This window comes from Streptopelia decaocto, assembly GCF_964273445.1.
Source record: "Streptopelia decaocto genome assembly, chromosome: Z".
NCBI classification, from domain to species: Eukaryota; Metazoa; Chordata; class Aves; order Columbiformes; family Columbidae; genus Streptopelia; species Streptopelia decaocto.
This window is the reverse complement of record NC_138657.1, coordinates 73785927-73811574: the sequence shown is the minus strand read 5'-3', so window position 1 is coordinate 73811574 and position 25648 is coordinate 73785927. Positions and strand designations below refer to the sequence as shown.

Below are 25648 nucleotides of genomic sequence, written 5' to 3'. Positions count from 1 at the left end.
GCTAACTTGTGCTCTAAGGCACTAGCAAGGATTAAACATGGAAAGCGGAGCTTTAAATGAATCTCCAGTCATTGACCCATTTGAACACTCAACATTACAATATGTTTCACCTTGTTTTAGTTTAGAGGTTCATGAAAAATTCAAAATATCTTATTTACCCAATAGTCCTTGACTGATTCTACTACATTTAAGAACTTCTTAAATACATACATTATTTAGCCAATGCTGCCATTATAGAATAGCATATAAATATTCAGGGACTTTTTAATAAGTTCAGCTTTTATTCAATAGACCATAATGGTTGCTTAGAAACATTTAGTAGTAGGAGACCTATAATAACAGTAAGTGAAACACCTTCAAAGAGTGAAGCAGTTAGATAAAACAGAAGAAAGGAGGAAAACACTAATTTTTCATTTTCCTCATGTGCCTTCAAACAAATTATGATGCACAGAAAGAAATATAATACGCATTCACATATGAAAAACAGGAAGGGAAAAATTTTAAACTAAAAGTTGGGGGAGCCAAGTTGATAAATAAAAGAAAAATTATGATGGTTATCCCAATCCCTCAGTTTATAACTTGTCAGAAACTGATACTATCAGAAACTGTACTACAGAAGTTCTAACAAAAGTAAAAATCACCCTCAGACTTAGTCAAAGTTAAGAGTTAGTCAAAGCTAAACCCTAAAATTGTTATTGAGTTTTAAATAAACAGCCTGACTTTCAAAAGCACAAGGCACAAGTTTCCTGCAAACAGCAAATTGTTCTCTATATAGAAATTTTCTTCTTATCTTTCATTATTGAAGGAGGGGGTTGGCAGGCGACAAGGCAGGGATTCAATTTTAATATGTACATGCTTAACTGTACTGTTAATCTCCCCACCCCATTTCTCTATGACACTGTTGTCATGGTGGGTTCAGTTTGACTGTCCTTTTGCAAAGGGCAGCCCTGGAGAGGCAAACACAGACACACGTGCACACGTCTGTTAAGCAGGACACAAGGACCACACACTGAACCAAAAACACTACCAAAGGCTTTCTGGTTGAGACCTTTTGTTTCGTTTCTTCTCACAGTATCACAGTATGTTTGGGATTGGAAGGGACCTCAAAAGCTCATCCAGTCCAATCCCCCTGCTGGAGCAGGAAGGCCTGGGTGAGGTCGCACAGGAACATGTCCAGGCGGGTTTGAATGTCTGCAGAGAAGGAGACTCCACAACCTCCCTGGGCAGCCTGTTCCAGTGTCTGTCACCCTCACTGAGAAGAGGTTTCTTCTCAAATTTAAGTGGTCCTGTGATGACAACTTGGTGGATCAGATTAAAAAATGAAAGGAAACAGAAGTGCCTACTTCTCTCTCCATTTTCAGAAACGCAAATTAAACATTATAGAGAGGAGTAATCATGACAGAATACACAAGTAAATTCTGTACTCTTGATAGGCGCTTTTCTAGTGTTTGGTTCTTTGGCATTATGCAAGTCAGCAACTTTTTTTCTTCTGAAAAATCATACTAATCCTGCATTAACACAGAAAGACAGAAAAAGGACAAAATATGTGAGTAGCACCCATTTATGAGTATATGCAAGAGTAATGTAATGAACAGTACTATAGCACAACTAAAAGCATTTTATTGAAGACTCTAGATAATGCTTATAAGGAGCTCATTATTCTTCTAGTAAATTAATATTCTACGTCTCACTAACAATATCAGCAAATGAACTGTTTTAGTTAAATTAATATTCATGTTAACTGCATGCAAAATCAACTAATTAAGTAGTCCTAAGTTACAATATTAAGGACATATGTAAACAGAGTCTGATCATTTTTAAGACTAGCCAAGTAAATCATATGGGGTTTGTTGTATGAACTTGGCTGGGTCTTCAAATCAACAGATCATGTGTAGTCAGAAAACAATTCCAACAAAAGGTTTAAGTAATCCAAGTACATTCTAAATATAAACAAAATCAGCAGTTCAGTAGGGCTGATGATTTTACATTTATGAAAATAAATAAATAAGTTGATAATAAACAGAGTCTCTTTTTCCCTTTCCCTCCCTATTCTTTGTCTCCAAAATTATAATTTCAGCATAGCTTAGAAATCAATAACCAATTTTTCTTTTAAGAAGTTTCCTCTTCCCCAATTAATAACTCTTCAGAAACATTAAGGCTGTTTTTGCTTCTTCATTTATGCAACACCATCAAATTTAGATGAATAAATTCCTTAATGATGATAACAAGAAAAGCTAAAGACCATAACATAAGTTCTTTGGGCTTTGAACTAACAGTAGCATTTGTTTCTTAATAATCTCATTATTATCATTTTTTTCCCTAAAACATTTATCATGACAGTACTGGGGCATCTTACAAAATATTATTTAATTTATGAAACAGGAAAATATATTTGGGAACTCAATTAATAATAGGTGCTTGAAAATATGCCAGGAAAAAAAAAAAAAGGAAAGCTGGAAGCTTTTCTCTTAACAGCTCCAAGCAGAAGTGGAAGAAGGGGCAGCACAAGTAGCTTAAGAGCATAACATGGTGTGCTCTGATAATGCAAATGAAACAACAAAAACAAAACATTGAAGTTGCAAGTCAAGCACTCCAAAGGCAATGCCAGAATTTAGACTTCTGACCTTCAGTCACCATGTATCCATCATGACCTGGGAACACAGAAACAAAGAGAGGACAAATTCTAAGAGCAGATGCTGAGGAAGACACAGAGGCAGGTTACACATGATGAGCCTCTCACATGAGCTTAGTCCCAAATTCTGTTCCAAAGTTTTGAGGGTGCTACAATACACTAAACAGACACATCTTTGCTTTCATCAGCTGTCTCAGAACCATCTGACAGATGTGAGGCCACCTACCTTCATCCTGGCTCTTCCTTAACCCCAGCTGCTTATCCCAAACACTTCTGAACTTGTTAGTCACAGGCTTTACTTCTCTCACATCAGCTATGCCCACCCCATTCTCCTTTTCCAAGTCCTTCCTTCCAGCCACGTTCTAGTTCTCACGTCCCCACTGCAGCCTCCACTTGTGCTTTCTTCTGCACCTCCTGCTTTATCTTCCCTTTCAGAAGACCAATTTTTTCCACCACTTTACCATCCTCATAGCTATAAGATGCTTTCATTGTGGAGGGCAACAAAAGAATGGGAGCACATGTTACCAGATTTTTCCAGTTTGGCCCAACTCAGTGGATTTTAGTAAAAACTGCAAAAGATGTCATCGCAGCATGCATGCATTTCACCACCAAGCAGCACATGTCCAAACAACAGCAGCACGAGAACCTTTTAGAAAAAAGGCTACAAGAGTTTGTTATGGACAAAATAAAAATTTGAATCCTGTTTTGGAACTGGCTGAAAAACTTTAGATCAATTTTCTTTTGAAAGAATTTGTTTTCAAGCAGGAATGGCCTTTGAAAAACTAAGCCAAAATATCTGCTTTTGACCAAATCATAACATAAGACAGGTCTAATGATACAGCTTTAGGAAAAAGCAGTAGACTGGACGGCTACTTGAAATCCCTAATTTTCCTTAAATCTGTGATAAGATCTGGCAGCCCTGACAACAAGCTGGCCTGTTTATGATTCACAGTGTGCTCATCAGGGTTGTCCTCCATTAATTGCATGCCCTAGTAAGAACCACTCAAATTTCAAAGTTTCAACTGCAGTAGAAGGATAGAATTGATTTTCAAGTTTGCATGGAAGTTTAGTTGTTGGTGCCTACCCAGACAGCACTGACGAGTTCCAAATCAAATATAAGCTTGGGCTGCAGACAAATGTTGTTTTTCCAATACTGGTCAGTTACTTAGAAGTTTTGCAGTGAGATCACTATGTATCACCTACTCCCTTACCCCCCGAAGCAGTAAATTCAAACGTGTGAGTCCACATAGCTTCTCAAAATAAGAAAAATGAAGAGAAAAAAGCAACCACAAATGAGGAAAATCTGCCTTTACAGAAGGGGTTTCAAGCACACAGAGCATATCTTTGCTGCAAGAGTCTTAGTAAGAAAAAACACTCAGCGACATGTGTTGTTGCTTAAAAAAAAAAAAAAAATCACACTCCCCTTGCTACTCAAACTAAACTTTTACCAAGTTGAAATTACACTTCACTACACAGGTGCAGTTATATCAGAAATATTGATACATTATTGTAGGGTAATTTTAAATACTGGGCTAGAAAAAGTAATTTTATAGAGACTAAATTAACTTTGGGGAACAAAAAAGAAAGGGTAAGTAAATTTTATTTTACCAGACTTGAAGGTGTTTGCTTATGCTGTTATACCCCTGATATCTTATTTGCAAGTGAATTTTGTACGTTTCAGAAGAACTTAGATAATTTCAAGTTGCTGCACTTGAAAACAGCCAGAATCTGTATTCAACTTTGGCAAGTCATTTCTACCATTTCTTGTCTCTGCAGCAAGCTTTAAGATAAAAAATTAACTGATCAGGGTACGTTGAGGATATTGAATCATTCATGTATGGTAGGCAAGTATTGCAGTAGTTAAAATTATAGTTTTAAATTATAACCTTGTTTTATATTTCTAGGTTTTACAGAGTTTTATGAAGTGTAAAATTGCATGCATTAACCCTTCTGCCATGTCTACCAGACTTCTGAAAAAGTATTAATGCTTGTTAAATCTATTTCTAGTAAAGGAAAAAAAAACCACACACACCACTAACACAACAACACTCTCCACCCTCTAAAAAAGCAACAAAAAAAAAAAGACACAAAAAAACCCAAGCAAGCATGCCTGCTTCCCAGTAGCCAAATAAACTTCAGATGAATTAGCAAAAGCTTTATGTGCATAAATTAAAAAATATTACTCAGGAATATACATCCTATCCACATTTATGAGCTGACTGAAGACACAAGACGTAACATACAAAAAAATGACTTCAGTGAAATCAGTGTAAAAGCGTTGTAGTCACATCTAATGGCTCTTAAATACATCAGATTTAATATTTTCCAGGAACTGTTGCATGTCTGGCTAAGCTTGTTGATGTGTATATTATTTAGTACAAACATACCAAATTCTTTCTATCAATATAAGTGCTGTTGTGCTACAAGGGATCTTCTTGGTCATCAAGGGCAATCCCTTGCTGACAGAGCCAACATATCACTGAATTCCTTTCATAAGCTAACCAAGCGCCATCATAAAAAAGCTCTTCTTTTGTTAAGTCTTCCAGTGCTAAACTGTGAAATATGATTTCTCGAATCTTCAAGAACCCTCCTTTAACTTTACGCTTAAGTTTGTGGACTGTTTATCTTCTTTTATTTCTGTTCCAACACTGGCCTATGGCTTGAAGAGTCCCTTTTTGTCTCAGCTTTGTCTCTCCCCCTGTTCACCATCACGTTGACCTGCTTCTACATGGTCAGTCACTATTCATAAGCATATGCACACACACTTCAGTCTCTTCTCAAAAAATAAGCTCTTTGTACCTCCCATTTTAAGTAGACCTTCTCTACAACATCTGCCTCTAACTTAATTTTTTACTCAAACAAGGAATGACCCAGGACTGAAAACAGTATTGCACAACAGGTTTCATCAATGCTTTTAAAAACAGTATTAGTATTCTCCCTGCTTGAACTACAGCTCCTGATGAATCACACACTATTTGCTTTTGCTGTAGTTGCAGCACTGATTGTTCCATATCCCACTGTGGTCAATGGTTAGCCTTCTGAGGAATTAAGCAAGAAAGCATCAACATGAAAAATTTGGAAGAGAAACGAACAGGAAAATTTTGTAAAGGTCTATGACACCACACTGCAGGAAAACTGTAATTCCTGCAACATCGACTTTGCAGGTAATATTCCAGGACTGGGACTAAGCACATGCAGCTTAAGAAGAATAAAATTCACAGCCTGCAAAAAAAGACAATCGGCTAACTTTATATAAAACGAAACAAACAAAGGCTACACCAACAGAAGTTTGAACTGGGCTAAACCTCCTAGTACACAGATACCGTTTAAATGCCTTTGGTCTAAGTCGTCTTTCTCTGGAAACAGAGAGCACTGGAATACCACTCAAGTTTTAGACCTCAATTACCACAACCTAACAGGATTAAGCAAAAAAAAAAAAATAAAAACAACAAAAACCAAAACACACCACTATAACCATATTCTAATGCATAAATTCCTTATTGTCGTTTTTAGTTGACAAATGTCTATTTCATAGCAAAACAACATCATAGAACAGCTGGATGGCAGTTTTAAGCTCAAATGAAGCAGCATCACATGCTGACAAGTCATCTCTCTGATTGTTTTTGAATGGCAGCACATGCAGATTTATTCTCTGCCATAAATTAGAACAATTATTTCTCTGTAGTTCACTTTTTATTTCAGACCGCGAGCCCCTGCACATATTTTTAAAGGATATCTTCCCTTTCTTTGATGATAAGTTCATTCTGTTCCTCTAGCTGTCTGATCTTCTTCTCAAATGATTCCTGTTCAGCTTTCAGACGTTCTTCTGTCACCTCCTTTTCTTCACTTACCCTGAAAAGAATTTGAGAGAAATAAGATAGATGTCCATACCCACAGTGCCTGACTTCCAACTCCTCCACTTTCCAGTTAAATGGATATCACCCTCTCTACCTTTAAACAGGTTAGTTCCTCATAAGGTTTATTTTATTACACTGGAAGATGCGTATGACTTTATGCAATACATTATTTTTTCAAAGACACCGGTCTCACTAGAGTACATGCACATTAATGGGCGGCATGGAAAACAGAGCAAGGACCTGAACCCACAATTAGATTTGTGCAGTCTGATCCCCTGCAGCCATAATGAAGACACACTGGGATTCTTACAAGCCCAGGGCATGTAGACAGACAACTCAAATGGGAGAGCTTAGCTGCAGAGACAGGCAGGAAATTGAAAAACTTTTCTGTTTCTTAATCTATAAACTAACCCTTCCCTCACATTTACTGGTCAAATATAAGTCCAGGAAAGGAATAATTTTTCTTGTTTTCTCCAAACAAAAGAGCTTGTCCTCTTCTGGGGATTTTAAAATACCAAGCTGAAGAAGTAAATCTTCTTTTCTGTCTGGGCCATGGCACCCCGTATCTTGCTGCTCAGTGTAAATAATTGGATCAAGATTAAAAGATGACAATGCGAGAAATGTTTACAGTGATCATTTATTCTACACCTCAAGAACAGGCTGTAAAAACAATTATTCTGGTATCACGTACGCAAGAAGACCATTATGCACAGATGATCCCGTAACTCTGCTAAAAAACATGGCTCAGAAATCATGGTTCTATAAAAGCTCTACAAAAATATTAATGAATGAGCTTAGACTAATAAATATCATTGCTCTGCACTTAGGCAATTTCTGTTGCTGAAGGCTCTTAAAGTTCAGTCTTTTATGATGATGAAACAGCTGCCACAACACAGGCGACAGGAGAACAAAGCAGTACAACTTTCAGGAGACTTCAATTTTTACTTCCTTAAGTGGAACAACCCTACAGGAAGAGGAAAGGAAGAGGCGGAAATATCAAACATATATCCCAGCACTGGTCTAAGCTTTTCACTCATCCCATTGGACTCACTGACACGCTCAATAGAGAACTCCATTCAGGGACTAAGCCATCCATTTGACATCACAACATTTCCCTTAAGAGAGCACAGATTTGTTTTGATATTCCAGTAGGAAAATAATAAATACCACAACTGGGTAACCCCTCTGGGGTGAAACTATAGACAGGCAGTATCCCCCATTTTAAGATCAGTTCACAGCCCTTCCCATGGTAGCTCAGCAGACTGCATGAAGTTGGAAATATTTAATAATACTGAAACTCACACCTTTTCTCTACAAACCTGGAGGGAGAAAAATATCATATAGCATATGATCGAAGTCCATAAATTAGAGCTTGGAACAAACTATTAATGGGAAAGTTTCTAAATTACACAAAAAAATACACAGATTTAGTGTAAAAGCATTCCATTGTTCATATGCCCATGGTCTCATTTACAATCCTGTCCCCACCAGTGTTTATCAGCTCATTCCTAAGCACCTTTTTCTCCACTCAAAGGCAGTCAGAAAGGGTGTGCACACATCAGAAAATAAACAGGGAAAGGGAACCAGCTGTATTAACTCTGGATCCATCCCAACATCTACATACTCCTTAGTTAAGCAGGCAACAAACTTTTGAAAACCATCTACCATATACTCTTGCTTCTGATGCAGTTACAACTATGGTACATATGCCACAGGTGGCAGACCAGGCTCTGGTATTTAACCACAATCAGGTTGTTTTCCTTGAATCAAGAGCAATCAGATAAGTGACTATACCCTATATGAACCTTCCTTCATGTAAGCCAGTTATGACCTTGCTTCACGTAATCAATGAAAGATGGAAAAATGTATCCTAGTTTCTTTTTTTAAGCCTAAGAAAAAGAAAACAAAAAAGAGAACAGAGAATTAAATGCATCAGTTAGAAAAAGACAATGAAGACAGCAGTGACTATGTAGATGAAAGACAAGAAGGAAACAAGAACAAGGGAAAAAAAAATCATAAAGGAAAGAGAGGACAAGTGTCATATCCAGGGCACTATGTAAGAAAGGAAGTTTGTTTACAAACTGCAGGTGTGATGCTGTATTAGAAAAAGTTTTGGGACAACTGAAACACTGGCCCATGATGGCACTAAAGAATATTAAAATAAATAATGGTATAAGAAAATAAGATCGGGTAAGAAAGACCAGAGCACTGGAAAAATGAGACTGAATGAAAGCAGGTTTTACCCATCTCTAGATTCTGTGATTTGCTGCTTGTATCAGTCTGCATCACATTCGCATGCTGTGTTTGTATTTAACACAGATCACAGCAAGCTGTCATACCCCCAGACACATGAATATATTGTGCCACATATCTTATGCAGTAAATGACTGAGAACAGTAAGTGATCTTAGAAGAAACGTGGCAGTATGTGTTTATGTATCACAAAGCAGGAGACAGCCCATAAAGGGCAGGCGAGATATCACAGTATCACAGTATGTTTGGGATTGGAAGGGACCTCAAAAGATCATCTAGTCCAATCCCCCTGCTGGAGCAGGAACGCCTAGGTGAGGTCGCACAGGAACGTATCCAGGCGGGTCTTGAATGTCTCCAGAGAAGGAGACTCCACAACCCCCCTGGGCAGCCTGTTCCGGTGTCTGTCACCCTTACTGAGAAGAAGTTTCTTCTGAAATTTAAGTGGAACCTCTCGTGTTCCAGCTTGATCCCATTACCCCTTGTCCTATCATTGTTTGCCACCGAGAAGAGCCTGGCTCCATCCTCATGGCACCCACCCTTTATATATTTATAAACATTAATAAGGTCAGCCCTCAATCTCCTCTTCTCCAAACTAAAGAGACCCAGCTCCCTCAGCCTTTCTTCATAAGGGAGATGCTCCACTCCTTTCATCATCTTTGTTGCCCTACCCTGGACCCTCTCCAGCAGTTCCCTGTCCTTCTTGAACTGAGGGGTCCAGAACTGGACACAATATTCCAGATGGGGTCTCACCAGGGTGGAGTAGACGGGAAGGCGGACCTCTCTCGATCTACTAACCACCCCCTTTGTAATACAGCCCATGATGCCATTGGCCTTCCTGGCCACCAGGGCACAGTGCTGGCTCATGGTCATCCTGTTGTCCACCAGGACCCCCAGGTCCCTTTCCCCTACACTGCTCTCTAATATGGAATTTCCCAACCTATACTGGAACCTGGGGTTGTTCCTGCCCAGATGCAGGACTCTACACTTTCCCTTGTTAAATTTCATTAGGTTATTCCCCACCCAACTCTCCAGCCTGTCCAGGTCCCGCTGGATGGCAGCACAGCCTCTGGCGTGTCAGCCACTCCTCCCAGCTTGGTGTCATCAGCAAACTTGCTGATAGTACACTCTATTCCCTCATCTAAATCGTTAATGAATATATTGAATAATATTGAATAATATAGAAGACAGTTACTCACAGGAGGTGGCAAAAGGAAGTTAGAGTACAGGCATACAAGAATGTCATCAGATTATGCCTGGTTTATGTCACATCCTATATATAGCTCAGAAAGATTTTTTTATATACTTAGTTCTTTGCCTTATGGCAGTAAAGAACAGATTATTCTTAGCAGAACTAGGAAGGACTGATGCCAAAAAGACACATTACAAGGCTCATAATGCTCTTCAAAAGGATTTTCACTTGCTTTTCATCTGCTCATGGTCAGAAAAGAGTAGTGAAAGAATAAAAGCATCACAACAACAAAGGGCACAACTGCTCCGTTGGGCAACACACTGGCGTCCAGCTCCGTTACCATTGTTTCCAGGAACAAAGAGAGGACTGAGAGCCCTGAGCGAATATGACAAATCAGAAGAACTATTCCAGCTGTTAAGTGTCTGCAGCATTTCCTTGCATACAATTTAAATTCATCCATCTTGTATTATAGGATATATACCATCTTTGTTCAAGATTTGTTTTCAGTTTAGCACTTCAAAGCTGATGTAATTCTATATGCATCTAAATAAAGATTTTAGTGTTATTTTACAGGAGCCTCTGTAGGAAAAGAAAAATTCATAATGTAGATATACTGACAAAAAACCCTCCTAGGACATCAGCCTTAGGGTTAAAATTAATTCCTAATTTACCAGTTCCAATGATTACGGTACTCTCCCAAGTCCACTGCTGATACTAGTTTAACAGTTCTGACTGATCTGAAGAAGGAACTGATCAACAAGTTTGCTGATGACACTGACTCATTCCACTGACTAAGCAGGACAATGCTCTCCAGGAGGAATTTTTGAAGTATCGCACAGTTCAACAGCACTTGAAGTTTTATTTGTCAAATTAAAAACTGGCATGCACAAGAAAGAGCTGTGATAACACATCAACACTCTACTAGGGCCAAAGCTAAAAAGTAACTCTTCCTGACTGAAAGCACTTACAGTCTTCAGAAATTAAAAGTAGAACTGAAAAAGCAAATTTTAAATAGTATTTCCTATTTTTTTTTTTAATGTTAGGAGAAAGTGAGGTTTTACCAACAGAAATCTGAATGTACTAAGAACTGTGGCTGAGCAAGTTAAGACAGAAGATAAAATAAATGAAAAGCAGACACTGGAAACTTCATTGATCAGTCCTATACTCACAGGGAATATTTATCTTGTAGGGAACACTCCCAACTAGCTAGCAAAGACGAAAACTTTTTGCTGTCCATTCCCGAAAACCACGAGTTTTATATTCCAAGTAAAGAATGGCATCTGAAACAAGCAAGACCACGGAGGGGTGGAAATTTGAGCAAGGACCAAAATAAGGGCAGCATGCACAGCCCAGCACACAGAGGATCCATGGAATTAAATCAGGTATTCCACGGGGAAGATGCGCTTGAAAAAGATGAACCAAGAAGTTTTCGTGCTGGAGTTGATCACAAAATGCCTCTGCCAGAACTGAGCTGCAAAGTGACTTTTAATACCAGCACTGCAGGAAGAGAGAATGGCAGCATTTTTTGTCTAAGGACATTGCTCACAAATCCGATACATTTTACTCAAGTACCATGGGCAGTTTGCATAAATTAAAAAAAAATAACAAACAACCCCAACAATCCCAAATCATAATTGAAATTGCTGCAAAATGGATAAATTTTACAATATGCAACTTGCAAAATAATACAAAACTAGATCTCACAGCATGGATTCATAGCTACAAATGGCTTTTTAAGCACAAAAGGTAAGTGTGATTGGTGATACAATAATCCTAGGCATGCTTTACCTATCAACAAAAAGTAATTTCCAGATAAGCTTAGGGATCTCTCATTTGCAGTCTCATTGCCTGACCAATTAAGAGAACTGCAGCACAATATTGGCTCCTAAAGTAGCACATTAAAAAAAAAAAAAAAAAAGGATTTTGACATTGAAGTTAAAGGCAGGTAACAATTTGGTTAAATATGAGGCAGAGTAACCCACGAAAGAAGGCAACGCAAGAGGCCAAACACTACATATTTATAATATGGGCTTCCACAGGCAAGTTGTCCTTCAAAGATCCTAAGAGCTGGAAGAAAAACACTTAAACAGCACATATACGCTACAATAGTTTTACTGTCCTCCTTAGTAATGGTTTCCAGCTCTGTAACCAAATTAACCTTCTGTTTTGATTCCCATTTTCACTTTTTGTTGGGAAATTTCAATTTTAGCTGGTCAATTTCACCTTCACATCAGGCAAAAATATCCACATAAAGCAATGCCAGTGGAAAAGACTAGCATCCCAGACGGCCAATACCCTACAAAGGGTTTAGGAATCCAAGGTCTTGGCAAGGAGGAAGCATTTTCCCAACACAGGACAAAGTGCTGTCTCAAGGCTGTTTTACTGGCTGCTGGGTACAAGTCGTTTTTGACATGTCAGTGGTCCTTGCCAGAAAGACACTAATTTGATAGCAAAAAACATTATGTATCTCATTCGAAAAGGGCAATCGCTCCCTCCCTTGGGTGCATAAGGGCATTATGATACCTTTCTACCTAAATTGCTTTTGAAGATTTGTTTGCAAAGACAACAGGGACCCAGCTCTCTCCATGTTTATCTTATCTGAAGAAAGAAAGAATACGAAGTAGTTAAAAAGCAATTCTCACCACTAGAAGCAAAAATTAAACTTCGTGAACCATACTACATCACTTATAATCAATGCCTCTGCTCATTCAAAAGCATACTGTGAATGTGAGATATACAGGCATAGGTGAACTGTGCAGGCATGGAAGAAGTATTTATGATGTACATGTCCTAGTAGAAGACAGAAAATTACAGAACTATGGCTATACATTAGTTAGGAGTGAGGTGAATGCTTGCAAGCGCACACACTCTCTACAAAGAAAGCTATGACCCTCTTCGTTTAGCCAAATGCTGAGACAGAGAGTGCTTTCAAAATCTGCATATCACTTAAAATATTTCACTACAGAATACTTTTTAACCATTCTCAGTATGGTGTCCAGCAAATCGTTAATACTCAACAGTCAAATGGGTAGTTCTCAGAGGACCTTGCATTGCTCCCTCTTGGCAGAGGCTAATGTCTCCTGATGCTGGCACAGAGTACAGGCATTTTCCAGAGTCTTCACCATGTCACTGCTCATTTCATTACATAGCTGATCACTCCTTCAGGAGTAGCCTGCAGTAATGAAAGCTCAGAGGAAGGCCTTTTTTGCCTTGTAAAGGGCCTCTGCTTGTAGGGAGGGCTAAAATTTGCTCTTACTGTGCCTGTCCCTTTCACCACCATGCCAGCAGCACCTTGCTGAAAACACGAAGAGGTGCCATGTTGATTGCTTTTGATAATAACGGATGATCACACTTGAGAATTTCCCATTTACTTACAAAGCACTTTGGCATTCATAGACATGACTCGTTCTACTCAAAAATTCCCCTACAAGAAAAATTTGAAAAGAACCTTCTGACACAATAAGAAGGTCAAATTTACATTATTCAAGTCTTTTAAACTTTGGATCCAGTTTGCCTCTCTCTTTTCACCTGAAAGTCAAAGACAGACTGGATATGTTCAAAGAAAGACAAAGTAATCGTTAGATTTACAGGTAGCAGCACAGAGCAAAAGCTAAGATTATTTAGCCTAGAAAAAAGGATTAGAAAGGATACAACTGAGTGCTTTCTTTTGACCCTGTCTCAAAATTTAATTTCATAAAGTCTCTAACAGCTAACATGATGTCAGCCACTGGAATCCCCAGCAGCAGGGCATTAGATTTTCTCAAAGGAAAGGAAAATAATATCACCAGTGTTAGAATTTACTCACACCAAGTCTCTCCCTGCAGCATATTAGTTAATGCATAGGCACGCACTTTCCCATTGTCCAAAATGGCATTGGGAATGAGATTTGGAGGAATTAAGGATAGGAAGAGAAAAGTACAGTGGCTCTCCTTTAGCAGTTGCAAAAGTCAGGGGAAAGAGCAATATCCTGAACTGCTCACACAAGACTTGGTTGAAATTCAAGCCCTAGGAGTTTAATCATATTTTTGATACTGGTTTCCACACCGACGGAATTTTAGCAATTTAAAATGGTCTTCATGCAGATGGCTGTTAACCAATCTATTTCTGTCCACCATCCCACAATAAAATAACAAGAATTAGCCCAAACTACTATCATTTTCATTCATAAATAGGAGCAAAATAAAGAACAGTGAAGTATAGCTCTGGTCAAGTGACATCTCCATTATTCCAGTTATTTACTGCAGGACAGTCTTCCTGGAAAACTTTCATCTTTCTGCCAGTTCTTTTTCTCCTTTGAAATAGCAAAGAATGTTCTACTGCATGTAAAAACCCTCCATCATTGCACAACTAGGGATGAAAATTATGGAGAGTTTTAAAAAAGTGACAAGGTGAGCGGAATTAAAGTTCAACTTCCCTATTACTCTGCAAAGGACTTTTAATTACATCCAATAAAAATATGATTAGGTTTAAAAATAAAAGAGAACTAAGTATAAAATAATACTGTTCCACTAATTTTACTTTTCAAAATTAATGTTGCTGCACCTTCTATTTTTCTTCAAAGAAATGTCAGGCAGAAATATCAAACTGTCCTCAGGGAAAAATCACAGCATCTGAGATTTAAGAAGAATCCCATGCTCAAATGAGTTAGTGTACTACTATTCACGAGGGAGCAGTGTATTATGAGGAACAATGTAATAAAAGGCTTTTTTTAATATTAGAATATACCACCATATATCAACAGTGGCAACAGTGTCCGAATAGCTCCAACATCTGACAATTTGTAACCAGGCTTCCTAGCAATCTACTCTTTATGACAGCCTTAACTAGACATTTTCTAACATGAGCTAGGATAAAATACAGTTGCAAGCATGAAGAACTTCAGAAATTACTGAAATACTGTATAGCAGGAAATCCTATATTGATACAAATTATTAGCAGGCAAAATGGTTCACTGGATGAGGATAATCAGAAAGAAAATATTCCTAGTTGCACCAGAGACTTATTGCATGACCTTGAGCAAGTAACTTAATTTCTCTGCCCAAACTTTCCTATATAAAAAGAAAAAGGATGGTAATGCTTGCCAGTTTTTGCACAGACGCATGAAATCTATGGAAAAAGCACTTCATTAACACCTGAGAATCTGCATTTTGTTCTAAAAAAAAACCTTTGCCTTTATAAATTCTTCTCATAGATAATAACTTTTAGCCCAAAGGACCTCAGATGACCTCATGAGACTTTCCCCTCTGATGTGGTGCAAAGCCTACCAAAGTCCCATGTGCTCCTTCACAATTTTACAGCCACTACATAGCAAATACCCTGAGATCCTGAAGTGCTAGGGATACAGAGAGGGAGAAAAATCTCCTCACTCAAATTCAACGTATTTTTTCCATTTGTCTTCATGAATGCAACTAGCAGTATAATGAAACTTAGAGAAAACCTTTTGCTAAAGCTGAGAAATCTGCAATATTTCTGTCTCTCCTTTCAAATAATAGGAACAACTTGAAGAAATTAATCAAAGCAAAAGAAAGTTTGGCTAGATAAGTTAAATTTACACTGAACTCTACCGCTGGACATGTCCAAACACTGATTAACACGTTTCAGCAACAAGATCACCAATCCAACTTTAACGTGGCATTCCACATAAAAGCTTACCCCTGACAATAAAGTTTATATATATAAAGTTCATATATATATATATATATATAAAGTTCATATATATATATAGTTCATATCTATATATATATATATATATAAAGTTCATATCAATAAAGTTTATCATTTCCAAAAGACAACGTGTTTATTTAAAGCATAATACAAGCAGAAGACAACACCCCAGCCCTGTGACTAGATTTGTATGGATCAACTACTTCAGGTCACAAAACTCTGGCTCTTGTTTTCAGTACTTTTAGGGGATTTTGGATGAAGAAGCAGGGAAAAACCTATCAGGCTGCTTCATTTTCATAACTCTTCCAGCAACAAAAATTACCTTATGCAAATATTCAGTTCCATAATGCAGTTCTAGGTTGCTTGATGTTAATTAGACCAATGATTCTCCTTAAACGTAATGCATTTTCAGTTGATGCTTATTCTTACCTGGCAAGTTCTTTAATTAAGTTTGCAATGCGTCTCTTGTCCTCAGGACACAAATCCTTTAAAGAAGCACTCTTCATTCCTCCTTCATTAGTGACCTGAAAATTTAAAGTAACATTTTGGAACGTACTATTTAAAGGAGAGCAAATATTTCATAACTTAATAATAGCATTTCAAGACCTAATAATTATAAGTTGAAAGCAGACAAATTCCAACTGGAAATAAAATACATATTTTTTAAAATGTAAGTACGGTTCAGTGAAACAAATTACGAAATTGTAGAGAATATTTTAAGAGACTTGCAATTCAAATGCAAGCTGCTAGTTTCAATACTAATCATGCTGGGTAAAGTTTTAAGACATACACTATTCATTGATTCATACTAGATAAAGGGCAGTGGGTTCTCATAAATTAGAAAACTAGTTCAGCGGTATCCACATCCAAGTTCAAACTTTATTATGTTAAGATCCTAAAAGAGTAGGAAAAAAACATTCCACCTTTGCATTTATAACCAAAGCATACAAAACAGCAAGAAATTATGCAATATATCATTAATAGATGGTAAGTCCTTATTTCAAAGGATTTTTTAATACATAGAAAAGTACACACCCTTTCACATATCACTATCATTTGGTTTTAATCACTTATTTGCTACTTTTGTACTTCTACTCCTTCTGAAAACAAACCTTTAACATACTCCAGTACTTCAGCTCTTTAATGCAGCCTTTATCACACAGAGAACTGCAGTATTTGTTATCAATGTCCACCAGAGGGCACATTGCTGCAACAGTCCCTCGCTTATTGATGTTACTGGCATTACCTATTTAGGGTGCTTCCAAATAGGAAACAGTTCTAAGTTATAAATTGTTTTAATTTATCAAAAACTTCTTTCATTGGTGACTCAGTTCTCCAGTGCTAGCAACAAACACAAACTAAGAATTCCAAGATGAAAGCAGCAACAAGAGCTACGCTATTCTGTCCAAGATTTTGGCAACTTTAAATACCTCCACTAAATCCGCCTTACTTATTTACAGTTTAGACTCTTACAAACCTACAAATATTACAAACATCCCTGAGTGCACACAGTACTTAACATAAAAAACAAGAATGCTACCAAATGCCTTGCACTTTGGTCAAAGTAACGCAATACAACACAGAAAAACCTCACCGCACAGAAAACAAACACTGGGCTTCTCTCCCCTCATTAGCAGAAATGGCAGCTGATCTACACAGAGGGATTAAGTGACCCCTTCCATTCTTAGCTAATTGCTTCTCCAACAGTGGTTTGAAACAATTAAAGGACTATGTCGCTTTTGAAAGAGGTGATGATTGTATACAGACTCACATTATACCCACCTGACCCTTCAATAGACTCTTATTCTAATGTATTTTCCTTGGGAAAAAGAAAATTTAAAAAAAAAAGTTTCACAAGGCAAATTAGAATTCAGGGCTACTCAAGGGGACATTTCATTTCACAGTTTCCTTTGCAAACATATGCTATTTACAGCCATGCACATGAAGAGAGAATGTCTTAAAATTAACTGAATTTAAATTCAACTAAACGTATGGTTGAAGGATTTCCATTTCCCACGCTAAAAACATCTGATTTTTTTTTTTTTTTGGTAGCAGCTAGGTAATGGAACTTCTTTAAGAAAAATAAAAAGTTACAGGACATTTTTCACTCAAAAAAGAGGCAGAAGCTTGATCACATTAGTGAAGGAGATTTTAACAGAAGGTAGCTCAAGCTATTACCAAACCTGTGTACATAATGTTAGACAAATATTTGTGGCATGAAGAGGAAAGTCTGAAAATTTAGTCTGTTATTTTTTTTATATCACCCACAGGTACGGATAGATGGCACACTAAAATTATAAAAGACAGGCTTGTACCACGAAACATGTCAAAATGAAGCTGTGGAACTATGTGCAGCAACAGCTCCACAATCAAAACGAGATGACAAATGAGACAGAGGCCGGGACTGCGTTGCCTCCTTTTTCTGGATTTCTGTCCTTTCTACACAGCCTGAGGTACAGCAGTTTCATAACTCAGTAGTTCCCAGATAAAATATACTACATAAATGGAAGATTCTAGCACTCCATAAACCACACCTTGGAAGATGACAATTTGCATGAGAGAAGCAGACAATGGAAAGTAAGAAGATGGGAAATTTTGGTCAAGACCAGTATGGGAAACCACTAATTTACTTAAAGTACCGGAAAAGCTCAAGAGTTAACAAGACCTTTTTGAAATCTTCTCCAAACCCCTCATCCTCCTCTGTGGTACGCAACCCTATCTGAATGAAGAAAAGGTAAATCAGTTCTGCCAAGATGTATATTAGAGCAAAATTCAATCCATTCTCTTCAAAAGAAGATTCCGTAATGGCAAGCTACCCACCAGGATAACAGTGCAAAGTATGTGAAAGTAAAGCACTCTGCTCTCCCTAGACATGCATACAACACCTTGAAGAAAATGAGCTGTGTTGGTGATGAAAACTCCTGGCAAAAAGACTTTGTGAAACCTTCCTCTTCCCTAACAAGTAAATGTATTTATCTCTTCAAAGTTAAGAGTACAAAGTATGCATGAGGATTTGGCAAGGTAAGAGAAAAACAGAAGGTTAAAAAAGACAGAAAAGAGAAAAAGCTGTGAACACATTTTATTGCTAAACTTATAAAAGCACATCTAAGTCGCAAATTAAGATCTTGAGTATTAGGCATTATATAAAAATAATGAAGACCATTTCTACCCCAACAACTCTCACAGGGGAAAAAGGAGTAAAAATCCTTTAAATGATAAGTAATGCAAACAAAACACAACAAAAAAATAAAACTAAAAAAAAAAAAAAACCCAACACAAAAAACACAACACACACAGATACACAGATTTTAACATGACATATTAAGGCATCTATGAGATAATGGGCTTGTAGACACTTATGAAGAGATGCTTCTACATAAAAATTCTGCATAATGGGGGTTATTTGTTAAACTTCTGTGTGTCACCTAACAGCATCATTTGCAAAGTGGAGGTACAGATCCATTTCCAAAAAGCTAATACTGATGAACAGAGAAGTGGAAAAGGACAAGTCCAGGAGAGGGCCTAAAAATGACTCCTAGTACTTAGTGTCATGCTGAAGGATTCAAAGGGCAACAACAACTGTCAAAGCAATGAGAATTACGTGATCTGTCTTCACATCAGTTTTGAATGTACATGTGAGGCACAGAGCATTTACTCAGCACACAGAAGACACAGATAAGGACAACTTAGCTCAGATGAACAAGATTTAACTGCTTGATAATACAACTGTGATTCAGAAGCAGTCTAAAATGTAAGTGGGAGGACACCAAACCCTAGTGACTTATAGACTTGCCCAAGATGACTGCTAGACTTATCAGTACTCAAATTACTTACATCATCACTGCAGTATACAAATTATGCCAGAAAAATGTTATCTCTCAACAGATTTCTGAATATCACAATACCTATCATAATACAGAATAACCTTCCAAAGGAAACCCACCTGCTTTGACATTTCTAATGAAATAAACTGTAAGAAAAGTGTCACCTATTGTCACAGCAGTAGACCAGACAATTCAAAGAATTGTCAAAGATAATGTCAACCAGCAAAGCTACTCCTACTACTCAGATGCATTTTTAAGATTTTTAAGTTTTACTATCAAAAACAGAAACTGATTTTACCCTACCAACACAGGCAGCCACAGCAAGAAGGTCTCTAAATAGAATTTTACAAGTCTTGTTTCTAAGTGATATGACTAAAGCAATGAAACTGAATAGCCTGAAACAACTACTTTTGTGTTTGGCTAGTAACATATAGGTTAAGGGCTACTCAAAGCTGCACTCACACTCTCTCTGTACCCATAAACACATAGAAACACATACAATCTGTTTTACATAGCTGCAGTTACATATCACTTACACGCATTAGCACATTTGGCCTTTATTCTCTTTAGGGGGGTGAGTGATCTCAGTGAAAAAGTAATTTTTGCCAGCAAGCCACCATTGGGCAGAAAGTGTAAGGGATTGTAAAAAAAATAGTACTCTAAAACCATTTAAAAGTTTTCAATCAAAAGATTTTCTGCCATTTTTCTACTAGGTACACTCTTAAGAGCAAAAAAAATTCGCTTTTACTGACCTGCTGCCCTTTCAGATCTCCCATGCTTCTAACAGGATCCATGGAAACAGGGGCAACGGCTACAGGCACTTTTAGCTCAGTTTCATTTTTCTGATATTTTGGCAAGTATCTTGTTCTTAAATTTCCTTTTGTAGATGCTCCTGTAGATGAAAGACAAGCAGAACACACAGATTATAAAGTTAAAAGGCACGCGTCTCTTGCTTCCCACAACAGGATCTCCACAAAAGCATCCTTGCCTTAGCAGCTCTTTTTGAAAATAATGAGCATTTGAGGTACACGGCTTGCACTTCTCCCAGCCTCTCACTCCACACAGAATTTTATTAAGATGAACGTATCAGCATAAAAAAAGGTGCACAGCACTGAGGTGCACACAGCCACAATGAACAGCAGATTAAATTCTGAAATGCACATGTTGTCTTCTGATTGAAGTTCAATGCAAAAACTTGTGTTTGTTTAAGATGCAAAACCATAAAATTGAGTTTCTGCTTTGACACTCAAAGACAATGAGGAACCACACAGCAGTAATGCTGTTAAAAGTACCACTCACATGACAAAATATAACTTTTTTATGTTATACAGCCAACCTACTGATTACTCAGACTAATTGTTTGCTCCTTTCAGGACCAGACATCTGAATGAGGCAACACTGCAGTGCACACTCCATAGACCATCTGTAAAAAGATTCCTGACATAATTAGAATTATTTCATCCCTACCAATGGTAACAACATTAAAGCACAGAAAACCCTGGTGCTGCAATTATGAAGTGCCAACACTGACACTAAAACTTCCCAGGGTCAGATGAAAGCAAATAGATTCTTGGTACTGCCTCAAGGTTTGAGTTTTGACTGTTCAGAAGTGCAAGAAGTTTTGAACAAAAAATACTGAGTTTATAAAACAGATAGATTGAATTTATTTGGCTAATGAATTTCAGAGGCATGCCAGCAATTCAAGTTAAAGAACTACCTTATAAGCCTTAAAATTTCCATGCTCTTACACAAGGGAAAACAATGTTTCTGAAATTATTTTCCAAAGTGGAAAAATATTTCCCAAAGTAAATCTATTTCGATCACTTAGGATCATGCTTTCTTTCTGAAGCACAAAATACAACAATCTGACATCACCCGGCTTGTACTATGCTAGCTACAGAACACACACAGAGACTTTTAATAGAGCTTTTTGGCCATTAGTTTTGAAAGGTAACCATACTATTGCAGACATAGAGAGTGGGATTCCCCAAAATTAATAACTGCTGGCCATGCTCTGGATAATATGTGCATAATTTTACTACAGTTAATCATACCCAGATATGTTTTCAGGACCTGGTATCATTGTAAAAGTTGTGTTTCAAAAAAAAGAGCATTCTGAAGGGGTAGTAAGAATAAGCATCTTTTCCCCAGGGAATAATATAAGCATGCACTCAGTAAAACAAGGTCAAGAGAACTAATCATTTTTATTTTTTTTTACACAATGAATCTTCATTTTAATTGTTCACTTCAAAATCTGCAAAAGACCTGAACATCTCTAATGCTTCAACATTCTTTGGAGATCACATTAAAAATTCAGTTTACCTTATAGATTGGATAAAACTACATTTCTATTGCCATATTTGTCATAGAAACCACTCCCTTGAATCTGTTCATCTTATACCATATGCTTATCTAAGCAGCAGAGCGCCAATACTCTGCTATAACCCTTTATGTCCTATTACAACTTGTGATGACTCTGTACCTTAAACATTTAAGTACACAAAACACATACCTGAAAAGACATTGCAAGATTTAGCATTCACAGGAAAAATTTTGTCTAGAGCTATTAGAAGGTCATACCTGAAACAGATACCATGGGCTGTTCTTCATCAGAAACTACATGTGGCTTTGTTAAAGGTAATAACAAAAAAAAAAAACATGCTTGGCACTTTCAACTGAACTATACAAATAAGTATTCTAGCTCTTAAAAGACTGTTGATAAGAAAACAAACTGGCAACATTTTAGGAGCACCAAAAGTAAGAAAAACTTGACTACATATATTAAAAAAGCACAGATTGCTAAAGCAAAAAGTGTTACTCCTTCACTGTGTATCAATTTTCAGATTGTAAAGATTATCTGAAAGGTCACCTCCACAAAATATCCCAGGGACCAGCCCCAGTTAAAAGTGCAATTACTAGGATAATGAAGTAATCATATTTATTTAAACTAGAGCAGATTTTTATATAAGGAATCCCTTGATACACGGGAAAGACAAATTCTGAAATAATGTATATTCTAAATGAAATGAAATAAATTTTGTACATTATATTCTAAGAAAGATAAATGAGGTTTCAAAGGAAGTTGGTCATTCTCATCTGATCATCAGATGATGAGTAACAGATGAAAGCCAGAGGACTGATTTTCTTTAAGAAGGTCAAGATTTGTTCTGAAGCAGTTCCAAAAAAAAAAAAAAAAAAAATCAACTTTCAAATGACCTTGGGCTTTAACTACTAAATTACTTGACAGCAGAAAACACTTAAAAATCACAAAGGACTGAGCACCATATTATTTGTGCTGTTAGAAGTCACTAAAAATAGGTCTAAACACAATCCAGTGAAAGGTGTAAACTATCGTGTCTTCCTTAAAGCAACAGTTTCATTTAGCTGATTTTTATTCCCACGTAAGTAACAAGCATTATACTAAAGTGAAAAACAAAAGCACAGGGCATAAAATTCTGCTCCACTATATTTTGTTTATACCCCTTTATTTTCCTCAGCCTCCTAAGGTTGGCTAATTAACTCAATTACTTAATTTCTGTACTGTTTACAGATAAATGCCTTTCAGGTTTTGCAGTTGTCTTCATACAGTAAAGTCAAATTATGAAACTATGTCAGTTAACCTGTACAAAATTTTTCTCAAAAGCTATACTTTTTGCTAAAATTTTATTATGATAATACCATCTCAAAAACTCAATTTAACGAATTGCCACACAGTTCAGAAAATTAGTAACAGCCTGAAATCTTTCCCCTGTGGACAGCAACTTCAAAGCCGATCTATACACACTATCCATAGCACAAATGGAACGCGGTACACTTGGAAGGCTTAATCGCAAGCTCACTTGTGATCTTGTGAATGATCCACTTTATCACTTGTAAACAATTATCACACACCGGTCTTGCATCAGTCTGGGAATATGTTCACTTGGTACTGCTGTCACAGACATCTCTACGAATGCTGAAAGCACTTCTATTCTCACCTGTAAGCTGCAGCCTCCTGTCTCTAGCTGCCACAACCATTGGGTCATGCTATAAACCAGGTGAGGAAGATGAATAAACTCTAAAGTAAACTGTAAAGCACCATGTCCCCTCTTTCCTAAAAGCACCAAGGCAGATGAAAAGTCCAAGTCCAGATCACAGCCCAGCCCAAACAGCTGTGTCAGCACAACCATGACAGCAATCTGCAGGATACTGAGGACAGCATCTTCAACTCAGACTACTACTGGAAACAACAAACTTCAGCACAGGCGACTGCTTTACAACTGACATATGGTTAATCTGTGTGTCAACACACAGCTATAGGAAATAAAACAGATTTGCCTAAACAACATTTGGCTTTTCAAGCTTGCCTCCAGCATTGGCACTGTTGTGGATAGCTACTGAATATCAAGATGAAAAAAACAGTCAAAGCTGTTGCTGCTTGTCCCCCCAGCTATTAGGGCCGCTCTCCCATGAAGGTTTGCAGCTTAGTGTATTAGAATAAATGAAAGCCAAATCAGGTTACCTTAATCAGCTGGACTGAAAATTGCAGTGACTCAGGAGCTGATTCATAAATAAGTCGAACATCCTTGTCTAAAAGTCTCACAGGCTGAGGACAAAGCCAGTATCAACCATTTAACATTAGTCCTCTGCCGTGTGCCTCTCAAGACTCCTAAAGTGGTGATGGTACACATTACAAACCTTGCACCACCACAGCTAATGTACAAGGCAACAACAGAGAAAACCATCACAGGCATCAGAGAAACTGAACATCTTATGATGACGTATGGCTCCCCTATAGCAAGCTAGAGATACACAACAGTGCAGCATGTTGGAGTCTGCCTCACTATGCTGTATCTATCCAGCAATTAAAGAGAAGCTGTTTTCCACAGCTATTAAAGCAACATTACCAAACCTCCCATTCCCCTTGTTTTTTTTTTAAAGCATCCCCTATTATTTGCTTTTGTGCCACATGCACTTCCAGGGTATTTAAACTTTTTCAAGATCAGAAGCAACATCACCTACTTGCAAAAATATGTAAAAGGAAATGCTCATCAGGAAGACCCTCATTCCTTGGAATATCATGACGCATGAGGCCGCTACTGGAACAGAGACTATATTTAGCCATGGGAAACAACCTGTCATTCCAGTGGTTAATTGATAAAAATTGTCATTGTAAATGACAATTGTAAAAGAGATGTGCCTTCTGAGCAGTGCATTGGATGGCTGGCCCATTTCATTTGTGCACTGGTTTGCACTGAGTGTGCAATCAAACATAAAGACAAGAGTATACATATACACTCTTCAGTAACTTCTACCTGATGCTGGAATCCTAGTCTCAGAGCGAGCAACAGCAATGCCTCAAGTACCTCATACTTACAACTAAATTATCATCTCCTAAATTTCTGCCAGGCCAAATCACCACTTGCACCCTAACGTTTTCAAGCAGCTAAGCCTCTAACATGACTGTGTGAGCCCAGACATCAATGTCAACTTCTTCTGGTTCTCTGAACCATGCAAGTGCCTCTCTCTTTAGCCAGGCTTTTACAGGCTGAATGCCCAGCACTACAACCACCACCTAGTCCATCTACAGATCCAGCCCCACAGTCGCCCACAAATGGAGCTTGCAGAAACAGACAAAGCCATGACAGCCTCCCACTTGTCCCTCACAGGTAGAGTTCTCCAGCGTCCAGGTCCCCCACAGCCTCACCCTAAATGTCATGGTTGTAGTCAAGCTTAGACACCAGTCACGAAGGACACATCTTTTTCTTGCTGCCTGAAACTCTAGCCTCAGTTTCACTCTGTTGATTCCCTTGCAAGTTCCCACAAGGTGAACCCAGTTCCCTCATTTCCCACATATTTGCCTTCCACAGGACTTCACGGTTAAGTCACACCAAAGGTGAACACCCAACCCTTCCCCCTCTGGCAGGACAACTTCGCTTTCAAATCCCACGTACCTCTCCACTCCCTGCACACTGGCACATGCCCAGCCTTCCTCCCCAGGCCCAGCTCCCCTACACTCGCAAGTGGAGCTGCCAAACCTCCTGTGCCACGGCCACAAAACCTCACCCACCCTCTCGGCCCCCACCGCCTCCAGCCTTCTTCACACCAAAACCCCGAGGCAGGAGACCCCGTCACCTACCCTGACAGGTCAAGCTCCCGCCTCAGTTTCCCCACAGCTCGCAGCCTCCCCCGCCAGCCCCACACCGCCTCCCAGGCATCGCCCTCAAGGCATCGACCCCCGCCCCGGCGAC

The 25648-nt window shown here is 38.1% G+C and overlaps 1 protein-coding gene across 1 annotated transcript in view; it reads right to left on the bottom strand.

Annotated features, from left to right (window-relative positions):
• KIAA1328 overlaps positions 1–25648 on the bottom strand; it is a 178511-nt gene that overhangs the window by 152698 nt on the left and 165 nt on the right. The window contains exons 2-5 of the mRNA XM_082075412.1: positions 21999–22034; positions 20171–20310; positions 16024–16118; positions 6369–6484 (exon numbers count right to left, since the gene is read on the bottom strand). Of these exons, the coding sequence (XP_081931538.1) occupies positions 6369–6484; positions 16024–16118; positions 20171–20310; positions 21999–22034 (387 nt within the window). The remainder of the gene's footprint in view (positions 1–6368; positions 6485–16023; positions 16119–20170; positions 20311–21998; positions 22035–25648) is intronic.